Raw genomic sequence first — 21,223 nt, forward strand, 5'->3', positions numbered from 1 at the left:
CCCCCCCCCAAAAAGCCCCTCCTCATTCTTAACATTGTGTGGTAATCGACTTGATTACTTACACATCCGATCACCAGGTATGTCATGCTATATCAAGTCGTCATACCTACCCATACACCATCACACTATATACTATACGGTACTAATGCTCCCCCGTTTCGAGCGTAGACGTCCATCCATGCCTCACGCGGAAAACGGAACAATGGGTGAGAACTCGGTTAATGGAGAGAAAGTTCATTCCCACTTCATCGATGTAAGTTTGGACCTCCAAGCACTCCATCCGTCCTTCCCTCTAGGCACGCCTCAACTAATTACGCGATCCCAATTAGCACTTGACATCCTATCCGGTGGTTGCAGATTCAATCACCGTCTTCAAAACAAATAAGTATGGCGCAAAGACGCTAGAGTATGCCGATCAAGGGTACAGCCGCCTGGCCAAGCCACTTCTTCCATACTTCTCCAGGCCCTATGTCTATATTGCCCCCTACGTTGCTCGCGTGGACTCGCTCGGCGACCAGGGCTTGACCAAAGTCGACGAAACCTTCCCCATCGTTCGGGAGGACACCGACAAGCTGAAGGAATCCCTCCGAGACGGAGCCACCTTCCCATTGCGCTTCGCCGGTGACATGAAGGCCCATGTGGTCGACACCCTGAACTCGGAGTACAAGAAATGTGGGGGCGATGGTGTCGTCGCTGGCAGCAAGGCCATCATCAGCACCACTCTGGTGCTGTCGCAAGAGTCATTGGCCTACCTCAGCTCCCTGCTGCAGGCGAAGAAAACGCAGGTCAAGGAAGCTGTGAACGAAAAGACCGACAAGTAGTCCCAACTCCGTCTTTATTGATACCTCGGAACCATTTCCGTCCTGGTCTCTCGAACTTTTCCAATGTCTTCGACTCTTTGCTTTGCTACTTTTTTTCCCACTTTTAGAAAGCTTTGCGCTCTTGTGGCTTTGTTCGCTTCGTCAGCGGTGCGTGGTGCACGTTTAGTTCTAATTTCTCTGTAACGAACATTGGTGGTTATCCTCTCTCTGCTCTGGTGGAATGTGCGTGTGTGTTAGTTATAGCTTGCATTTGGATACACATCATGGGTCTCAGCTCTTGATAAGTGTATCTCTTGTGAATCAGAATTGCCGATATTCTCGCGGAATGCATTGAGGGGGAGAGCCGATAGACGTTCAAGAAGACATCAACCTTGGCAGATAGATCCATGCGTATGGCAGGAGCAGAAGCAAAAAGAGATCTCCCCGACTGGGAGTCGAACCCAGGTCTCCCGCGCTTGTTCCCGACTGGGATTGACAAGCGGAAATCATGACCGTTAGACCATCGAGGATATTGCTTGAAATAGTCTTCCTTTTATGCTCTGTGTTTCTAAACTCCCTCTATCCTCACAGCACTGGATCTGTACTGTACTGTTGATTAGAGGGTAAGATGAAGCCTGCAGGCTCTCTTTTTCACAATTGATCAGATTCTTCAGCGTTCTAGCCAAGAAAATTGCTTCAGCTCGCTAGCCCTACAGTGCACTTCTACTGTGGGATGTAGTAGTATGAAGTAGTAAGGAGAAAACTCAGGCTGCCTGTGTGCTGTTTGGTGAGTTGTACGTAAGATCTAGGAGTACTAGGTGTAGTATGACTAGCTCCCTTGTGGATGAGATTACCTTGTGCTGCATTACCCGCCCCCATCCGATTGAAAACTCTCTTATGAAGTTCACCAGCAGGTGTCGTGCCGTGGCTTGATCGAGGACTACCGGGCCTGGTGTACCAGAAGAATGTGAGTATAGAGTCAGCTGCGTCTGTACTTCTGCTTACTTCGGAGGTATTGGGGTTGTGCGTGGGTGTTGTCGAGTAGGAATGGTAGAGCCGAAACTCAATTGCTTGCAGCTTGTACTGTAGCGGGCCATAACTTACATACACCCGACTGCTTACAGCAGGGCTGCTCCTCGCACCTCTCATGCTTTACTATCGCCGTCATGCTTCCTATCCTAGCCATAGACGCATTAGCCAACATGCTCTGCCGCATGCATATACAATCTCCAAAACAAAAAAGAGAAGTGTACGTGATAATCTCGGATATCAAGCTCCACAGGAGCGTTTCTTCCTATTCAATTAAAGTTATTTTTTTCTGTTTCACTATGTTGATAAACAGCACCGTATTCTAGGGCTATAAAGGAACTGACTTACCGAGAAGGTTCTCGCTTGTGAAAGACCGGCGGCTCCTCGGAATGGCCCAGCGTCCACGAAGAACGGTCATTCCCGTCGCTAAACGGGGCTGGGGTGGTCTCAGCAGTAAACGGGGTGCTCTCGGCAGTAGTAGTATAATACATACCCGGCTCAACAGAACTGGACAGAGAATCCGACATGTCGTTGTCCATGCCCATATTCTCGGTCCCCTGCGAAGACGAAGGCGAGGGCGAGTTGTGAGGCAGTTCATAACTCACCTTTTCCTCCTCCGCCTCAAGCCCCTCCATCTCATCGCGCCGCTGCCCCTGGTCCTCCCCACGCACCCACTCAATCTGATCCTCATGGAAAGGAACCCTCCTTGCCCTAGGTGCGGGGACCCCATCGAACGCCCGAGACAACTCCGGCGCGCCCCGACGACGACGAAGACGCCGGTGCCGACGGGAGCGCACCGCCTCCACAAACTCCGCGATCAGCTGCTCGTCGCCGTGCCGATGCAGCGTGTGCACATGGTTGACGGCGAGGGGGTAGACCGTGTCCTTGCCCATGTTCGTGCCCGTCGTTCCCGGGGATTGGCCTGTCGTGGTTGTGGTTTTCTCGCGGTAGAACCGGACCCAGTGGTGGGAGTGCACGACGCCGTAGAAGGGCATGCTCCGCGGGGCGCGGTGGCGCAGCACCCGGAAGATGTGGTTCATCGTCCACTGCTCCCAGGGGAGCGGCGCGAGGTGGTTGGGGATCTCCTCGCCGAGGCGCACGACCACGAAGGCGGGGATGTTTTCGTAGTGCTGGAATTCGTGGGGCAGGGGTGGGGGTGGGGAGCCCACGTTGGGGGCTGTTGTCGCGCCGGCGCCGGCGGGCGTTGCTTGGAGCTGCTCGGCGAGGAAGGCGTGGAGAGCCCAGGACTCTTTGCCCGTGGGGAGGCGGGTGAAGTTGAAGAAGGGGGGGGACATTGTTTCGGCCGGTGGGTTTGTTCAGGACGGGTTTCGTCTTGGAGTGGGAATAAGATCGGTGCTTGGAACGATGTCGGGGTGTTTGAGGGTTGGGATAGCAGAGATCCTGGTATTCGGGTGTTGTTATATAGGTGATGCGGCCATGCTGATGCTGTCGTGGTATTTGTATTCTGATTCAAAGGGACTCTTCATTATCCCTCTGTCTTTGCTGCGTTGGGGAGGCTTTGATGGGGCTTTGCCAGTAATCGAGGGCTTGTGTTTGTGATGTCTCTGTGTCTAGGAGATACATCCCGCCTCGTTATGGGGATCTGAGTGACCAGACAGTGGAAAGGGCATGTATCTTCTTTCGATGCTGTTTCTGTTGAATGGATTTCACTTGACACTCTCCGCCTACATCACTTCTGTCTTGTCGGCATTCACCAGGTATATCAAAGACTGCCATTGGGATATCACTACAGCCAAGCTGCAAGCTACTCTATGCTCATGAAGAGGACGAAGAAGACAATGAACAGCACCAGATATTCCTCTCTTTGCCTGGTCAAGTCGTAAAACACCATGTGTAAGCAAGAATCTCCATTTTATTTCTTTTTCCATGGCAGGAGGAGCATTCCAGGCACATATGTCTTTGTGGCCGGATCGAACATCAGCTTAGGTCGTCATTTTCCAGACAAACGCCGACAAGATGTATTACCAGGGCATACACCGCGGTCTGGACATTTGAGCCCATTGAAGAAAGCAATTCGACGGCGGTATCACACCACGTACAAGCCATTCAGACCATGACAAGCACATTGCGATGTGAATGACAGACATCACACATATTCCCAGCGTCAGCCCACCAGCCGCCAGCAGACAGACAAAAAGACAAAAGAAAGATCTCCCCGACTGGGAGTCGAACCCAGGTCTCCCGCGCTTGTTCCCGGCTGGGATTGACAAGCGGAAATCATGACCGTTAGACCATCGAGGATCTTGCTTGCAGGACGGCCTTCTTTTTGACAACATGACCAAGATCATGACATGAGGTGGTTCTAGCCGGCCTGAGGTTCGTTAGGGCTAAAGGTGCCTGCTCCGGATTGGTGCGCTCTATACTGCTCAAGCTTTTGTGTTTCATGGAGTGTATGAGTGTATCTGGGTGCAAGGTCCAATCTTGGTCCAGAGTTTACTTAGCTGGAATTGTCTTCTTAAAGGTTTTTCTCGGGACCTCACTGGTGTGATATAGCGTGGGACGAGATTCGGAAGGCAGTACCTCAGTCGGAATTTGGTGGAATAGTTAGTCGGTATCCGACGTACCCGGCTTTGCTTCACAGCAAAGCTTGTAGCTCACCATAGTGGGAGTATTTAGCCTGATGTCGCGCTGGTCATGCGGCTGGCTGTATACAAGATCGACCAACCGACGCCGTCGTGCCGCATGCTGGACGGAGGGCAAGCTGCACCGATGCACAGCGGAACATAGCTCGGAGCATCACCCCGAATCAGAAAGGCATGTTCACCAACCGCAAAAGGCTTGTGAACTCGATGCCATGTCTCGTCCAGAACACGATGTCTTCCCCCCCCCTGCGCGCCTCCGCCCATTGTCTTACACTCTCGCGGGAACGCTCCATCTCCCGCATTAATCGTGGCAGCGTCCATCGGCACCGGCTCAGGTCGATCCTTGGGGGTATATTGCTTGACGTATAGGTGCAGAACGTCGTCCTGGGTGACGGTGCTTCCTGAGTATTCCCGAATATGAGATCCGGGGACAACATGCTCAGTGATAAAGAAATATCGCACTCGACATGGTTGGTGGCTATTAGGTTCAAAGTACAGTACAAGTCGTGTGGTGGACAGAAGAGAAACAGGGGGAGAGTGTGGTGAGGAAAGAATGGGGTTAAAGAAAGGTCACGGTAAGGGCTACAGTGGCTACCTACCTACCTTAGTTTGTTGTAGTAGGTGGACCACAGTGCAGTGTAAGCACTTGGCTCAAGATAAAAATAGCCATCAACTAGGTACTGTGACCTCGCAATATAACAAATCGCGTTTAAGCGAATCTTGGCTATCCAAAGAACTCTTAGAACAGTCTAATTAGTTTTACCATACTACTTTTGCTGGATCGTCTTATTATAAATCTTATTACATTACCTTTTTTCTTTTTGTGCAAAATTTTCGATTTTTTTATATATTGAATGGGTAAGATTTATCTAATTAGACAACAAATAGGTTAAAACAAGAATCTCTGCTTAGTTACCAAATCTCAGAATTTCTAGAATATCAAATGAATATCTACTTACATCTATTTAATATTACTAAAATCACGCTATAGTGAGTTTGAGCCGCGCCTCCATTGATTTGTTATATCGCGAGGTCACAGTGGTCCTCACCTCCACTTTTCCTGCTATGCTTACTGTTCCTGCCCCCATGCCCCAGGGGCTTACTGAGTACTGTGTTATGTCGGCACGCACCCTTCTTCTTCCCTTGCATACAGGTCTGAGAAGCTCATTGTATGCTCCTCAGCAAAGCACAAAATCCATATGACTTGGTTCCCTGAATATAGATAAAACCAGCGTACACCCAAGCCAGCTATGAACCATAGTACTATACAAAGAATTGATCCTGGCGGCAGATTCTAAAATGATCACAAACCTATAGCCCACACAAGGGAAGTATGTGGGCAAGTAGTTACATACTCAGGATCAGCTTCAACAATTCAAGCGGACTATCCATGTCTTATGCCTGACTAGCAGGATTCTTCCATCTGATTATGCGCCGCAGCCGATAGATGCGCACATGTGCCCTCAGGTCTCACCAGTAGAATTAGTAAGATATAAGTTTCAGGATCAACAAGACTCAGTAAAACAGATCGGGAGTATAATTATATGATGCCGCGGCCAGAGTGATCGTGATGACGACGATAGCCACGGTCATAATATCCAAATGAATGGATACGAGTTCATCTCTCTGACGTTCATGCCGAACGCGGAACAAAGACAGAGGCTCAGATAGTGAGACTAAGACATTGACTTGTCGGTCACATCGCTTTCATAATCCATCCTCGGAAAAGGGGATCTCATTTCACGCCGGTTGATCTTTCTTGGCTTGCTCGATGGATTTCTGCTCTCTCGCATTTGTATATGGGTCAGGTTTCTATGGGTGCTGTTTTGCATCATGTCGAGCCTATATTGAGACCGGGAGAGGATGGATGCCATATGGAACTGTACCTGCGCATACTTATCCATCGACTCGCTTATGCTCAATAGTAGAGGGATGGTCCCCTGGCATGTGCTGCATCACGTACAATGTCACGCCGAAGTCTACGGGATTCGGTTTCAGGTGACAAGAAAAGGAAAATATAAGAGAGCATCCTTCATCCCATTCTCGTCAATCAACTCATCCGCTGCACATCTCCCGTTACTGTGTTCTTGCATGGAAAGGATCAGTTCCCTCATGCTGATGGTATTTCATGTTACCTTGTTGTTGATTGCAATATTCGATCACACGACCGGGTGCTCGCAAGAGGGAGATCTGGGCCTTGACAGACCTAGGGGTCTCCTCGATGGCGCACGCCAGATTCTATCATATCGATAATATGCCCCGAGGTGATCATACCCCGGCCAAAGAGATCGCAGATACTCATGATATCGCCCTTCAAAGGCTTCGGGGATGCCACGCAGAAAGAATCTCTCCCAACCTCTGTCCTGTCGGATTGTGAGACATTGTCTGATTTCAACTCATGCATCCATACACAACAGAAAGGGCTTCATGGAAAAAGGCTGCCTGACTGGAATGGCAATCTAGTAATATTTTAGGCAGTACGCAGGCCTTTTTTGGCGCCGTGGCTGTACACATGGACTCAAATCCTATTCAGCCATTTCCGAGGTGCATGGCGGCTAGTGACGACAGTCAACGAGGCCATAAGAGAAAAGGTCCCTTTCAACTTGAAAGACGTTTGAGAGCCTTGCCATGGAGGCACTCTCGCCTGACGGGTGGTTGGCCGGAGAGAGGCTAGTTCATTCGAAGCCCACGACGCTAGCTAATCATGAGCATAGATGACGGTCATGTTCGCACAGAAGGAGTACATTGATGAGTCGCTCATGATTGCTCGTCCAAGCGTGAGCCATTTCAATCTGTCTTCTCAGAGCATATACAGATTGGCACTGCCACTGTTGACTTGGTCGTAGCTGAGATGCTAGACCCCATCTCTGCCCATCTGTTCATCCACTAACCGCCGTCTGCAGTGCCAGAAGCAAATATGTTCGAATACATCTTAAGCGATCCTAGGAACTGGGTGTTTGTCCTGCCCGTCAAGGCATAACCACACACCCTTCTAAAGGGGTCCCCATTTGCGAAAATCCATCGAATCATTTAATGACCGTGAGCTCAAGGAATATAGAGCACAATTTGGAACCTCATTATAACAATTCCTCGATGGTCTAACGGTCATGATTTCCGCTTGTCAATCCCAGTCGGGAACAAGCGCGGGAGACCTGGGTTCGACTCCCAGTCGGGGAGATTTCCTTTTTTGCTCATCTCATCTTCTCGATGGCCAGAAGATGTATTTTTCGTGCTGGATTTCTTTTCCGTCATCGTGGTGGTCGGTCGTCAAGCAGCAGTGGAATAGCACGCAAGCAATGCCACTGCGCTGCTCATGGCACGCTGGCGAGTACCCTGCAGGGCATAAACAAACGACTGCCGGGCATACAATGAACCGACTAAGAACAGGGTCTTCAGCTGCAGTCATTCCGTGAATATATGGTGGAAGGGCCTCTCTCCTTTTCTGAAACCATCATCATGTTCGTGTTTTATTAACTATATAATCATGGTAAACATTATGTCGTTATGAAATCATACTGTGCTCCAGCTCTTATCAACATGTGATAGTCCAAAAGAGGCAATATCACGTCTGAGTTCCACACTAGGCTTGGCGCGTCGAGCGCGTCCGCCATCGGACAAAGAAACCACCACATCAAGCCTGGAGCCCAGATAAACTACCCCTCTACTCCCAGAGAACCGAGAGTAAACCTTCGCATCCATCGCCGGCAAGAAACAATAGCAAGCCGTCTGATTGCAAGATTAAATTACTTCATCACCATACCAGAATCCAGCGTCAGTGGGAATGCCTCCGAATCGCAAACGCCGCGCAGTACGTACTCTCTTCTGCCGATAAGCCCACAAAATAGCCAAAGAAACCACAAGACTGATAATCAATAATATCAGGCCCCAGAAAACGAGTCAAGTGAGGAGGCAGACGGTACCCCGCCTCCCACACAGAATGCGCCCCGCCGCCGGAGACGCGACGACTCTTCCTCATCCGAAAGCTACGCGGACGAGGGGTACGACATCCGGGCCCCGACGAGCACCGACGTGATGGTCAAAAAGCTCGTGCGACTGGCCCTGGCCAGCGAGTACTCCCGACAACCGCTCCGCCGCATCGACATCAGCGCCAAGGTTCTGGGGGAGCAAGGGGCACGACAATTCCGGACCGTGTTCGACGAAGCGCAGCGGGTTCTGGGCGAGAAGTTTGGAATGCAGATGACCGAGTTGCCGGTGAGGGAGAAGGTGACCGTTCACCAACGGCGAGGTGAGTTTTTCATGCACGGTTGAAATGTTCCCGATGTGGATGGCCGGTTTTGTTAACCCGTTTTGGGGGTTGTCCTGGTTTGCGCTGTAGCTGCTCAGAAGGTCGAAAAGGCGTCCTCGGGGAATAAGAACTGGATACTCACCAGTCTCCTGCCGCCGGAGTACCGCAGGCCGGCAATCCTGCGCCCGAGCAAGGCTCCGTTGGAAAGTACCTACACTGGGTTGTATTCGTTCATCATTGCCGTGATTCTGCTGAACGGAGGCACGATTCAAGAGCAGAAGCTGGATAGGTATCTGCAGCGGACGAATACTAACACTTACACGCCTGTTGATCGCACGGACCGGTTCCTTCAGCGGCTCTGCAAAGAAGGATACCTGGTGCGAAACCGCGATGTCGATGGTGGGGAGGAAGTCATCGAGTACATTCTGGGCCCGCGTGGGAAGGTCGAGGTGGGAGCTCAGGGTGTAGCTGGACTGGTTCGCGAGGTCTACGGCCAGCAGGATGCTGATGAACCCGACGAGGAGTTGGGAATCCGTCTGGCGCGGAGCCTCGGGCTCCAGGCGCCTCAAGGCCGCGCGCAAGAGAGACCGGCCGAGAATACCCCTGCCAACGAGGAAGAGGAGGGTCAAGGACCGCGGGGCCAGAGAAGACAACAGCCCCGACGGCGTGGACGAACCGAGTCTGGCTCTGAGGGCGAAGAGAGCGATTGATTATGCACCATGTTCGATGAATTGTTCCTTTGCGTTATCACTTTATCCTGGCCCTGCTCGACTGAATGATACCCTAGTTTATGCCATATGTTTGAGCTCGAAAGGTGCTTGCTGCTATTACGTATATCCGACTCGGAAGGCGGGATTAAGTTTCTGCAAGATGCGGTCTTACTTGCAGTTCTACACTCCATGCAAACCCCGAAACTGCAGCGGTATCCCTGTCTGCACGTCACACAGGGTCGACCCTGCATTCAGCCACGTAGTTACACAATTTATGCAATTCCGGAAACATAGATAAACACTCCCAAACTCAAAAGGTGAACATCGCTTGCATACATCTATAGGAATTAAGACAAATCGCTATACAGGGGTGGTGTGTTTCGCTATTACATATTTACTCGCTGTCGCTGGCACTGTCGTGCACGGAGCCACTATCCGCGTCCTCCCGGAGTCCCTCGGCCATCACGTACTCGGCTTGCTGCAGGACCGACTTGATCTCTGGGTTGTTGTAGACGAGCTCCGTGGGCTTCTGGCTGTGCTTATTCCGGACCCGCGGGTCGCAACCGGCGTCGCACATCATCCGGACCATCTCCAGCCCTAACTCGGCATCCTTCTCGTTGGCATAGCGGACTGCGACGTGCAGCGGGGTATCTTTGTCGAGGCGGGTCAGGGGGTCACATTCGAAGTACTGAATGTCGAAGAGGGTGTCCATGGTGTCATCTGTATGTATCCAAAGAAATTGGTCAGTTTGCAGGTCGAGCTTGGGGGCCTCCATCACTGAAAGGTGGGTACAGACAGCTTCCGTATGAGGCGCAGATGTGTAGGGCATGGTTGCCCATGGAATCCGTCACCCCGTTGAAGAACTCGGCCACCTCTTCGTTCGACTTGTCCGTCATGCCTTCAAGCACCTGTTCTATCAGGTGAGGCTGGTCGCGCCGACAGGCCTCCACAACCAGCTCACGCGGGGAAGCGCCCTATGCACTAGTATGAGCAATGTAGAAGGGCAACGGAGGTGAGGATGGCACTCACCTCGTCAGCCATTATGATTTCGTGTGCGGGGTACTGAGAGTCGGAAAGAGATGATAAAGCGCAATCAATCTCCAAATAATCCGTCAAGATTCAGTAGAGTCGCTGCCCTGAGGAGTTTCTGTGTATTAATGCCGCCGGAGAAGCCGCGAAGTAGTCAGGAGGCGGTGTCGGAAGCAACTACAGGATCAATAGAAGATTAGCACGAGGCATGTGGGGAGCAAAGTCTATATATAGGCTTGCACAAGTGAGGCCGAGCCATGAGGGACAAGAATAGATCAGCAAGCCTCACTTACAGTTCCGGATCGGTTTGCAGAAGCTAAGTTGTGTTTAGATGGGTGTTATTGCCTTATGCCTGATGCCTCCCTATTGTTGGCCCCCCGCCGGCTCTCGACGCGGCAGCAGGCGGCCTATCGGCAATCGAGTTTATCCGGTCTGTTTCCAGTCTTGCCCCGCGTCCAATCGGCGGGTTGTCAATCTCGTCCGCCCAACGGCATCGCCGGCTGATAAGAGCCTCAACCCGGCCTAGTTCTTTATCGCTGAGATCGCATGCGACCCTGACTGACTACTGCGCGAAACAGTGACAGCTGCTGCACTGGATTTCTTCCCGTAGTCGCCTTTATGCAGGGCCACACATTATGCGAAGAAACTTGCTACCGTGACACCAACATTGCTACCCACTAGACATCTTTGATTGACGGACCTTCTAGCCAGGAAATATCCTCATCATGCCGTTGACCTGTGAGTCTCTCCTTCGCGCGCGGGGTACCGCCAGCCCTGCTATAGCTACATGATTCTATGGATGGCACATCTCTGACCCCGATTACTCAATAGTCTGTCCCAATTGCAGCAATGCGCTCACCATCTCGCGAGCAGAGCCGACCGGAAGACATCCATTGGGCGTCAACCGCTTCGAATGCCGCACCTGCCCCTACCAATATGTCCTGGAACAGAGCTGGTTTGAGAAGACTCCGATGAAGCAGAAAGAGGTCGAGGACGTATTTGGCGGCAAGGAAGAATTTGCGAATGCGGATAGCGTGGCCAGTAAGTTGCTTCGCCTACAATGTTTCTCCCTCTTGGCTGTGTGTTTCGATACCGCCAGCTTGGAGAGACAAGACAGAGAAGAGAGAAGGAAGCTTGCAGAGGCTGACCTCCTCCTCCCCCTCCTTCAGCCCAATGCCCCGCAGAGAACTGTAATGGCGACCGTGCATATTTCTTCCAGCTGCAGATTCGGAGTGCAGATGAACCGATGACTACATTCTTGAAGGTGGGTGCTAATTTTAATCATTTATTTTTTTTTCTTCTTTGGTTTTACCCCTCCCCGCGGCTCTCCTGCGGGATGTATGCATACTGCCCGACATGCCTTGCTGATAGCGGATATTACATTCCAGTGTACCACGTGCGGCGCCAGATGGAGAGAAAATTGATGTGTCTTGCCCCTCGATCCAGGTTGGGAACTATACACCTATAATGTTGGGGGAAAATGTTTTTCTTGTCTTATGGATTAGACTACAGAGAAGAAGAAGCAGTGGATTTGTGTTCCGACACAAGTGGTTTCGGTCTCTGGTGGATTTTTTTGGAGTCAAACTCTTGAAGTCTAACCTTCATGATGTCGACCTTTGGGCCCTTCACGATGGCCTGTATGATGATGTATACATCTATCTAGCTTAAACAGATACCCCTCAATAGATGATTGACCGCATGATGTTCCAAAGTAGTTAAAACAGCACTAAGGATGTTGACTAGTAGTTCAGGTAGAAGCAGGAAGGGCTAGTCTGTCAGAGCAAGCGCCGAACCCAAAACAAAAAGAAATTTCAAACCCGTGCTGATGGGAATTTTACCTTTGGACCGGCAACGGGCAGATAATCCCCCGATCTGGATTGGTTCGAGTTAAGGTAAGCTTCCTTTGTTGATGTGTTGTGTTGTGTGGCATCTAGTCCGGCTCTCATACGGTACCAAACTTGAGTCATTTGATTTGCCCCCCCCCGACACCCTCGGGGACTCTAATAGGTAAAGGCCAAGAGAAGAAAGAAGATGTGAGAGCCGCCAAAAACCGACGACCTCCATACTCAGACTCGGTGAGGGGCACTCTCAACACACACACACGCACACACAGACAACATGATTGCGCAAAAAAAGAAAAAGAAAATAGAAACAAAAGGGAAGGGTGGCGGCAAAAAAGAAAAATCTGTTCGTTAGTAGTCTACCGGTAGGCGATCAGTGTGCCTATCAATATCAAACATGTTGATTTTTCTTAGTCCTTTTCCCTTTCAAGGTCCATCAAACGGAACAAAATCTAGTTCATCGAACGGAACACACCAACCACCGGGAGGCAAAAAAAAAAAAAGTCGGTATCATAGCAACACAGACTTTTTCCTTTCCCGTTAGATAAAAAAATAATGATCCTTTGTTGCTGCTGCTGCTGCTGCTGCTGCGGCGGCGGCGGCGGCGACCGCGAGGTTGACCTCACATCCCACCGAGCCCACAGTGGATCGGGGCGGGCGCCACTCGGCCGTGCCACAGCTGCCCTTCCAACAGACAAATCAACGTTGCCACCTGCCGCGGGGTTCTGTTGCAAACAAGGCCAACAAAAGTCGGACCAGCAGCAAAACTCCACTCCTTACCTGCGTTGATGCCCAGAATTTCAGTCCAAACCGAGGGGTACTTGCGGGAACCTTGAACTGTAGTACCTACGTGCTGCAACCCCCACCTTGAGTTTACGGATTTGGTAGTATGTAGCCAGCTGGAGGCGATTTTTGAGAGAGAGGAACCAAAGAAGAGGATAGGGGGTAATACCGACTACCGAGTATCTGGATAGGTGGAAAGAAGGGGAAATGGTAGGTAAAGAAAAGAAAAAAAAAAAAAATTCTTCGATATAGTGGATACGGTTGCAAATAAGGACTCCGAGTGGTTCAAAATGAATAGACAGGATAAGCAGAACCAAGTAATGATCGCATGGGCTCTGCTCAGTCTACTCAGTCTGCTCATGCTGCAAGCAGTCCAGGCTCCGCCCAGCAGGTGAAGATTTTTTTTTGCGCTGGGCCCGCTTTTGGAACCAACCAGACTGGAAGTGGGGCTGGGTCAACCTGGTTTACCCCTCCATGTCCAATTGCGCTCATTATTCGCCAAGGGTTGGAGCCCGCCCGCTTAGTCGCCCTCTCGCTTGACCCCTCCATATAAGGATTTCCCCTCCTCCCCCTCCCACAGAATTTTCTTCCTTCCCTCCTCGTCCGCTTCAGTACGTATATCTTTCCCCCCTCCTTCTCGCTTCCCTCTTCCCTCTTCTTCTTCCTTTCTTCATTCCTGTCTTACTGACTCTTGTTGTTCAGCACCTCTACGCATTTGTGGCCGTAGTATCTGAGCAATTTTTTTTAGAACCTTTTCAAAAGTTCACTTCACAACACCGTCACCATGGGGTAAGTCCAGCCAACAATCAGAGTTTTCCATCCACACGAATAGTGGTGGCTTGGATCCAGCATCGAAAGGAATCATCCAGCTAACTCGTCTCCTCTCCAACAGTAAGGAAGAGCGTTCTCACATCAACATCGTCGTTATCGGCCACGTCGATTCCGGCAAGTCCACCACTACCGGTCACTTGATCTACAAGTGCGGTGGTATCGACCAGCGTACCATCGAGAAGTTCGAGAAGGAAGCCGCTGAGCTCGGTAAGGGTTCTTTCAAGTACGCTTGGGTTCTTGACAAGCTCAAGTCCGAGCGTGAGCGTGGTATCACCATCGATATCGCTCTCTGGAAGTTCCAGACTGCCAAGTATGAGGTTACCGTCATTGGTAAGTTATCTCCCATGACTCTACAAGCTATCATCCATCATCTAACCCATTCCCCTTAGATGCCCCCGGTCACCGTGACTTCATCAAGAACATGATCACTGGTACCTCCCAGGCCGATTGTGCTATCCTCATCATTGCCTCCGGTACTGGTGAATTCGAGGCTGGTATCTCCAAGGATGGCCAGACCCGTGAGCACGCTCTGCTCGCTTTCACCCTCGGTGTCCGTCAGCTCATTGTTGCCCTCAACAAGATGGACACCTGCAAGTGGTCCGAGGACCGTTACAACGAGATCGTCAAGGAGACCTCCAACTTCATCAAGAAGGTCGGCTACAACCCCAAGGCCGTTCCCTTCGTCCCCATCTCCGGTTTCAACGGTGACAACATGCTCGAGGTTTCCTCCAACTGCCCCTGGTACAAGGGTTGGGAGAAGGAGACCAAGTCCGGCAAGGCCACCGGTAAGACCCTTCTCGAGGCCATCGACGCCATTGAGCCTCCCGTCCGTCCCTCCAACAAGCCTCTCCGTCTTCCTCTCCAGGATGTCTACAAGATCTCCGGTATTGGAACTGTGCCCGTTGGTCGTGTCGAGACCGGTGTCATCACCCCTGGTATGGTCGTGACCTTCGCTCCCGCCAACGTCACCACTGAAGTCAAGTCCGTTGAGATGCACCACCAGCAGCTCAAGGAGGGTGTTCCCGGTGACAACGTTGGTTTCAACGTCAAGAACGTTTCCGTCAAGGAGGTTCGCCGTGGTAACGTTGCCGGTGACTCCAAGAACGACCCCCCTGCCGGTGCCGCCAGCTTCACTGCTCAGGTCATCGTCCTCAACCACCCCGGTCAGGTCGGCGCTGGTTACGCTCCCGTCCTCGACTGCCACACCGCTCACATTGCTTGCAAGTTCGCTGAGCTCCTTGAGAAGATTGACCGCCGTACCGGTAAGGCCATCGAGCAGAACCCCAAGTTCATCAAGTCCGGTGATGCCGCTATCGTCAAGATGATCCCCTCCAAGCCCATGTGTGTTGAGTCCTTCACTGAGTACCCTCCCCTTGGTCGTTTCGCCGTCCGTGATATGCGCCAGACCGTTGCCGTCGGTGTCATCAAGGCCGTCGACAAGTCCGCTGGTGGTGCCGGTAAGGTCACCAAGGCTGCCCAGAAGGCCGGTAAGAAATAAGCTGGTTTCTGAAGGGTGATGATGTTGTGATGATGCTTTCATGATTACAAAATATGGAATTACGGAACTAGACTTGGGTTATGTAGTTGATCCTACAAAACTTGAATCATGAATCATTTCGTTCTATTTTCTTCCTACCGTAGATTGTTTCTGTCCCTGCTGGTAGATTGTAGTTGTCTTGATCTGACATTGTCAAAATTACGTTGGTATTGCTTAACCACGATCACAAAATGCCCTGCTGGTCCAGTGTTCGTGCTCCCTTCGTCATCTTGTTATCACCAGTTGTCGCCGAGAAGCTCCTCTGGTAAGTCTCTTGTGCCATGCTTGGATGGGCATCGTCCACTCTAAACCTGCTCTGCGGCTTGGGCCGGGGAATGTGATGTAACTTTGGAGGATGTCGTTAACGTCGATCGACCCTGCCAGGGACTAATACCCGGCTGTCCTCCATCATCTGCGGCGTCTTTCTCGCATACTACGTGCACATCGAGGCGGCTCTGTGGTCGCACGGTGCATAGAAGAGACCGCTTTTGCGCAGGCGTAGCATATTTCGAGCTCCTGATAGTCTCCTGCTTCGGTGTGCTGTTTGTACAGGAGTGTGCTTGTAGCCTGCTTTGCTTTAGCGTGTCGATTGTTCTCTGGGCGCGATGGTGGCTGGTAGACCGATCTCGGTGGTTGGTTGTTTGGCTTGTGCTATGGATGCGAAGGGGGAGGGTGGGAGGAGGACGGGTCATGGTGTTGATATGGGAAGCTCTGGTGTTTGTCTGTCTGTCTGTCTGTCTGTCTGTCTGTCTGTCTGTCTGTCTGTCTGTCTGTCTGTCTGTCTATCTATCTATCTATCTCTGGCAGTGTCGCCTTCCGTGGTTCTGTGGGGGTTTGCAGGGATGGTGTGGCTCCCTGTCTGGGTCTGCATATAGTGGTGGGAATCAGCCTTCGGTATGTGTGGTGACTGTGGTGTGCTTCTTCACTTTCAGTGCGGTGTGTTTGCTGGATTGTGGTGGCTGGCCTCTGATGGATGGCGGGCGAAGACTAGACTGGAGAGGGTGTACATGACGGCAACAGGGTACCGGTCTCTGCGGGCTGTCTTCTTGCACTGTTGCCTTTTCGCGCTCCGGGTTGTCGTGCATGGCTTCCCTTTGTGCTGCAGGTGGCTTGTGGTTTCTTTGTTCTTGTCTCAAGGTGTCAGGATTACTTACGTCGAATGGACGACCCCTTGGTCCCTGAGATGTATATATCCGTCACTGTCGTCACCGAAGCTGGGCCGGCATTTGGGGGTCTAGATCACGCTCCCAACGCACACAGCCCACCACTCATCACTGGATCCGAACGCAGAGACGAAAGACATACACCGACGAGGCCACATACATGTGGTCGCCGTCGCAGGCTACCTTACCTAGCTCATGGCCTCTACCGTATATCCCCAGCCCCGCCCATCTGGCCCATATCGAAATACCGCATTGTACATGGCTCAACGTCGACATGATAGATAGGTCGTCGCATCTAGGCTAAGCACCGACTGATCAAGCGTGCATATACACTTAAGAACGTCCTCTCGCCCTCAAAAGTGGCTTACTACCAAGAAACATAGCTCATAGCCGATGGAGGGGGTTCTCATTCTTCCAACATCGCATCGTGCATGTGGCCATGAAATCTTCATCTAATTTTGTGTCTTCATATAACATACTCTGTGACAAAAACTATAACCACTCCCCCGATGGTCTAGTTGGTTCATGGCGTTCGGCTGTAATGGGAATTGTAACCGAAAAGTCACCAGTTCGATTCTGGTTCGGGGGAATGTTCTTTTTTTTTTTGTTCGGCTGCTGGGTGGTTGGGTGGGTTACCACTTCGTTAACTTTCTTATTGCACGCTTCGTTTTTCCCCTGCTGTCTCTCTCTTTGTCCTTTCATGGAATCCTGCCCAACTACACCGAGTACTCCATAGCCCAAGAAACGATCATAAAGAAAAAGTATCAAGGAAAATAAATTGACGCCCCAACACAGCGGAGGACGGTCGTCCTGGAGGCGCGGTGCAAGCAACACAGCCAGCCAGCGGCAGGTCTACCACCTCTTATGTATCGGACGCGCTGTAAGTTACACCCTGCATTTGGATCTCAACACCATTGGCCACCAATGTTCAAATCATACATCCCTTTCACTGTACTAAAACCATAGCACAGAAGCCCACCGCACGAGAGGAAACAACAGCGCCGTCGCTGTTGTGCGCACAGCACAGCCAAGTATATCCATACACACGCATTCGTCATCCTCCGAGGTTAACTAAGGTTCAGTGACTCCTTGCTGGAGAACACGATGACCTTATCTCCCACGTGTCGAGGGAGGTATAAGTATTGCATAGCCCCTGCATCACCACATACACGGACGAATCCGTCTGGTCCACTATCTGTCGACAACGTCATAAGCAATGGTTGGCCCCCGGGACGAGGATGAGGGCATGGTATGGTGTATAGAGCCCAGCTGGACCGATGCTCAAGCATGGCGTTTTTGTTCATCTCATCCTGGGAGAATATACTAACCGGCCCCGTTCCAGGCTGAGTCTGGATCTCTGTAGAGGGGTATTTATAGTTCAACCTGGATGCCCGTAGGACGGATATAAGCACGGTTGCATTGACGGCTCGCTCCGTCGCTGAAGTCCCTACTGATTGGATACATCCGTCGAGGAGAACCGGTTGCTGCTGGTTGGATAGACTCGAAGGGAACATGGGCTTGTTTCTATGTACTGTCACGGTCACGGGTGTTGGGGACATCGACCGAGCGGTGGTTTCAGAGCTACATCAAGAAAACCGATTGAGATGCTCCCTGCCGAAAGCCCTGGTGGATGGGTAGGGGAAAAATACAGAGGCAAAAAAGTAGAACTCCCCCGAACCAGAATCGAACTGGTGACTTTTCGGTTACAACTTCCATTACAGCCGAACGCCATGAACCAACTAGACCATCGGGGGTATTCGATGTGAGAAGCAATTAAACTGCGCAAGATAAGCTTGCAGTAAGGTCGAGTGTACCGCCTAGGAGTCTACTGATATAAACAGCAGTACGCGCCACGAGGTACTTCGCTGAGAGTTTTCACTATTCAGTAGTCGCACTCTCTGGAACGAATGGTCACTGGCGTAGCACAGGGCTGTGACTAGCACATCAACACACGGCGTGTGTACAAATGTTAGGTTCACCTGCCATCCTTGACTCTGTTCGAGCTTGTATACATCTTCGTGCTGCGATGATTTGGGCCTGTCAAGCGGCAATAGCATCAGGGTAAGGTGGGCCAGCATCTCGGTTGCTGGCGACTACTGTAATATAATACAAGGGGCGGAGTCCTAACCGATTGCAATGACTTCGAGGTTATCCACGGTCTAGTCGATGACGCTTGACGCACCGCACCCTATGGCTTGTCGGAGATCGTGGAGTATGAAGAAAGTGTCATCCAAACCGTCGACGGACAATCCGGTTGGACTGGGAGTACGGCAGGCGAGATCATACCTCTCCTGGCTTTGGATGAGTTGTACCTCGCTGTAGATTTATCGTGGCCTGCGAGCAGCTGAACATGTCTTCAACACCTCTCCTGTATTGGAATAATTCTTGGCCAGATCAGTACTGCCGGTTGATGTCGGGAACCAACGACGGTGACTAATTTGGCCTACTTCATCTAGGGTGGTATTCAGCAGGCGGGATAAGTGTGCCGCTTAGGACAGATTGCATGCAGCCATGCATGACAGAGGGCCAGGCATGGGGTTGGGTGAGTGGCACATGGGTAAAGGGGAGATAACAACCCGTGGATTGCCGTGGTTCGAAGGGGGTGGGGGGGCATCCCATATGGTATTAGCATGCCAGATCAGACGCACGACAGTACCTGTAAAGTTATTGGTACCAACCTAGACTTCCACTGCCGAACAGTGGTAATCGCCAGCCACCTCGGAAATCATAGCCTGCCCAAGAATCTCCTACTCGTACTCAGCTCGCCCCAGGGTGGGCTCATCTTCCCGAGCTCTAGCTTTCCACGAGGGGGCCGCCACATGGGCCAGTATCGCAGAGGCTGCATCTTGGCCTCGATGTCCTTCCAATCCGCATCCTGAGACTCCACTTCTGTCGCGGCAGGCTGAACCAGAAGACCGCAACTGTAGGGGACAAACCCGTGGCGCCTGTAGATCGTCACCCCTATTGCGATAACTGCTTCGAGCCAGGACTCGAGCCCCAATTCGTCTGCCCGTCGACAGACCTCAGCCAAGAGCATGTCTGCCAGACCCAGTTGGCGGTACTCGGGTAGGACGAACCCGACGAATATATCTACCAATTCGCGTAGTTAGCTCACGGACAAGAGGGGAATCCAGATCGACGGCACGAGAGCAACAACTTACAAACATGCGGCTTCTGCATAAGCTTCATGTGCGGCTCGGAGAAAATCTCAATGCATCGCGTGATATACTCTCGTCGAGCCCCCTCTGGATACCACAGCGCAGCAGACGGGTTGTGCTCTTCGCTGTCACCGCTCAGGTCCCCTTTTCCTCCTCGCGCGTACGGGTTCTGTCTGTGGACCTTGAAGTGAACCCCGGCAACGAACTTGTTGTCCCGTTCACGGTCCCTGATCTGCAAAAAGACGGAGTCCGGGTCCTCGCGAGCCCATTCTCGGTGCAATTGCACGAGGTTCGCGAGCGCCTCTTGCTTCTGTGCCTCAGATTCGCCTCCAAAGATAGGGTAGAAGAACCGGTAAATCGGTTGGAATGGGTCCCCGAAACTGGCAACCTGGCAGGCGATGAACTCAGAGAGAGCGTCAGATTCGGGGTCTAGCTCGGAGAGTTGGAACCGCATGGTGTGGTGCCATATGCGATTTTTTCTTCCGCACGTACAATTTGGGCGCGTCCATGCCGGGCGGCAGCGAGGGCATTGCATCCCAGGATTATATATCCACGCCGTTGGTGGTGGAGTTGGTTCAGGCTGCCCTTCTGTTGCTCATTTCGTTCAGCTCGCTTGTTTTCACCAATCCTATGCAGATGTCCCTTGCCACCGCTGCGCGAAGGTGCAAGCTAGTCACGAGATGCCCGGTCTTGGCGGCCAGTCGCAACTGACCAGGGGAAGTTTTGATTTCTCGTACGAGGCGGAGCCTGGAGCTGAAAGCTCGACGCCAACCTAAGCCTCTAGATGGGAATCACTTAACCAATGAGACACGGTCCGCACGAGGCTGAGGGTGAGTAACGTAAGTAGGTACTGTACCTGTCACATGAGATTATTCGCTGGAGCAGAATCTTTCTGCGCAAGCATTGGTTTAGGGTGTCGTACAATGAGTTGACCCATGGCCAGCAAAGTAAAAGATCCGGAGGATATCTGTAGCTGGGTATTCAGATGTAATGGTGATGTTGACAGATGTCAGACGATGGAGCGGCGACGGTATGTCAAAAAGAACGGGGGGAAAAAGAAAATGGGACGAGCCGGGCTTGAACCGGCCACCTTCAGATTACTAGGGACATCCCGAAGGATGAAACCTGGCGGCCGAAGTTAGTGCTTCAGTCTGACGCGCTCCCAGATGCGCCATCGTCCCGAAATTGATGGAAAAGACTCTCTTTTCTGGGTCTCTATCGACCACCTGCGCCAAGCCCGGTTTCACAGCAGACATGCTCAACACACAGATGCGCCATCGTCCCGTCGACTCAAGTATGTCATTCTTTCTTAGTACTTATTGGATACTTAGGATTAACACCAGAGATTATTCTGACACTACCTGTCGAATCCCAGATGCGCCATTGCCCTAAAATTGGTGAAATGTGCTCCCTCCTTCCGGTATTATAGACCATCCCCGCTAAGCCTTTTCACAGCAGATATTCTCAACAAAACCCGTGGCAATTGTCAATTG

General features: G+C 51.6%; 8 protein-coding genes and 6 non-coding genes across 14 annotated transcripts; 6 read left to right on the forward strand and 8 right to left on the reverse strand.

Annotated features, from left to right (window-relative positions):
* Positions 1 to 168: 168 nt before the first annotated feature.
* BO72DRAFT_451171 (putative pathogenesis associated protein Cap20) lies at positions 169 to 1,273 on the forward strand. Its single transcript, XM_040945422.1, has 2 exons — positions 169 to 253; positions 330 to 1,273. The coding sequence occupies exons 1-2, from the start codon at positions 179 to 181 to the stop codon at positions 819 to 821; spliced, it is 567 nt and encodes a 188-aa protein (XP_040797868.1). The 5' UTR covers positions 169 to 178; the 3' UTR covers positions 822 to 1,273.
* Positions 1,241 to 1,330, reverse strand: BO72DRAFT_t236. Its single transcript has one exon. It is a non-coding gene; the product is annotated as a tRNA-Asp (tRNA).
* A 2,205-nt stretch (positions 1,331 to 3,535) lies between these two features.
* BO72DRAFT_220565 (uncharacterized protein) lies at positions 3,536 to 4,378 on the reverse strand. The gene is made up of 3 exons (XM_040939766.1): positions 4,331 to 4,378; positions 4,214 to 4,270; positions 3,536 to 4,161 (listed from the first exon to the last, which is right to left on the reverse strand). The coding sequence occupies exons 2-3, from the start codon at positions 4,233 to 4,235 to the stop codon at positions 3,812 to 3,814; spliced, it is 372 nt and encodes a 123-aa protein (XP_040797869.1). The 5' UTR covers positions 4,236 to 4,270; positions 4,331 to 4,378; the 3' UTR covers positions 3,536 to 3,811.
* BO72DRAFT_t235 lies at positions 4,002 to 4,091 on the reverse strand. Its single transcript has one exon. It is a non-coding gene; the product is annotated as a tRNA-Asp (tRNA).
* Positions 4,379 to 7,519: 3,141 nt separating the features above from the next.
* BO72DRAFT_t225 lies at positions 7,520 to 7,609 on the forward strand. The gene has a single exon. It is a non-coding gene; the product is annotated as a tRNA-Asp (tRNA).
* Positions 7,610 to 8,068: 459 nt separating this feature from the next.
* On the forward strand, positions 8,069 to 9,457 carry BO72DRAFT_451173 (MAGE domain-containing protein). Its single transcript, XM_040945423.1, has 3 exons — positions 8,069 to 8,240; positions 8,315 to 8,678; positions 8,769 to 9,457. Exons 1-3 carry the CDS (start codon positions 8,214 to 8,216, stop codon positions 9,386 to 9,388), a joined length of 1,011 nt encoding a protein of 336 aa, XP_040797870.1. The 5' UTR covers positions 8,069 to 8,213; the 3' UTR covers positions 9,389 to 9,457.
* Positions 9,458 to 9,527: 70 nt separating this feature from the next.
* BO72DRAFT_451175 (ankyrin repeat-containing protein ANK1) lies at positions 9,528 to 10,568 on the reverse strand. The gene is made up of 3 exons (XM_040945424.1): positions 10,418 to 10,568; positions 10,185 to 10,362; positions 9,528 to 10,108 (listed from the first exon to the last, which is right to left on the reverse strand). The coding sequence occupies exons 1-3, from the start codon at positions 10,427 to 10,429 to the stop codon at positions 9,783 to 9,785; spliced, it is 516 nt and encodes a 171-aa protein (XP_040797871.1). The 5' UTR covers positions 10,430 to 10,568; the 3' UTR covers positions 9,528 to 9,782.
* A 350-nt stretch (positions 10,569 to 10,918) lies between these two features.
* BO72DRAFT_451176 (DNA-directed RNA polymerase III core subunit RPC11) lies at positions 10,919 to 12,115 on the forward strand. The gene is made up of 4 exons (XM_040945425.1): positions 10,919 to 11,155; positions 11,249 to 11,458; positions 11,587 to 11,681; positions 11,806 to 12,115. Exons 1-4 carry the CDS (start codon positions 11,143 to 11,145, stop codon positions 11,839 to 11,841), a joined length of 354 nt encoding a protein of 117 aa, XP_040797872.1. The 5' UTR covers positions 10,919 to 11,142; the 3' UTR covers positions 11,842 to 12,115.
* Positions 12,116 to 13,417: 1,302 nt separating this feature from the next.
* BO72DRAFT_451177 (elongation factor 1-alpha) lies at positions 13,418 to 15,435 on the forward strand. Its single transcript, XM_040945426.1, has 4 exons — positions 13,418 to 13,631; positions 13,722 to 13,830; positions 13,934 to 14,202; positions 14,262 to 15,435. The coding sequence occupies exons 2-4, from the start codon at positions 13,826 to 13,828 to the stop codon at positions 15,368 to 15,370; spliced, it is 1,383 nt and encodes a 460-aa protein (XP_040797873.1). The 5' UTR covers positions 13,418 to 13,631; positions 13,722 to 13,825; the 3' UTR covers positions 15,371 to 15,435.
* Positions 15,436 to 17,075: 1,640 nt separating this feature from the next.
* On the forward strand, positions 17,076 to 17,161 carry BO72DRAFT_t226. The gene has a single exon. It is a non-coding gene; the product is annotated as a tRNA-Tyr (tRNA).
* A 303-nt stretch (positions 17,162 to 17,464) lies between these two features.
* BO72DRAFT_220917 (uncharacterized protein) lies at positions 17,465 to 18,260 on the reverse strand. Its single transcript, XM_040939768.1, has one exon. The coding sequence runs from the start codon at positions 18,129 to 18,131 to the stop codon at positions 17,640 to 17,642; it is 492 nt and encodes a 163-aa protein (XP_040797874.1). The 5' UTR covers positions 18,132 to 18,260; the 3' UTR covers positions 17,465 to 17,639.
* Positions 18,241 to 18,326, reverse strand: BO72DRAFT_t234. The gene has a single exon. It is a non-coding gene; the product is annotated as a tRNA-Tyr (tRNA).
* Positions 18,327 to 19,297: 971 nt separating this feature from the next.
* On the reverse strand, positions 19,298 to 20,184 carry BO72DRAFT_385928 (uncharacterized protein; the record flags this gene model as incomplete). Its single annotated transcript, XM_040941608.1, has 2 exons — positions 19,298 to 19,662; positions 19,734 to 20,184. The coding sequence occupies 2 exons, from the start codon at positions 20,182 to 20,184 to the stop codon at positions 19,298 to 19,300; spliced, it is 816 nt and encodes a 271-aa protein (XP_040797875.1).
* Positions 20,185 to 20,792: 608 nt separating this feature from the next.
* BO72DRAFT_t233 lies at positions 20,793 to 20,911 on the reverse strand. Its single transcript has one exon. It is a non-coding gene; the product is annotated as a tRNA-Phe (tRNA).
* Positions 20,912 to 21,223: the final 312 nt, after the last annotated feature.

The sequence above is a fragment of the Aspergillus fijiensis genome (assembly GCF_003184825.1).
Source record: "Aspergillus fijiensis CBS 313.89 unplaced genomic scaffold BO72scaffold_54, whole genome shotgun sequence".
Taxonomy (NCBI): Eukaryota; Fungi; Ascomycota; class Eurotiomycetes; order Eurotiales; family Aspergillaceae; genus Aspergillus; species Aspergillus fijiensis.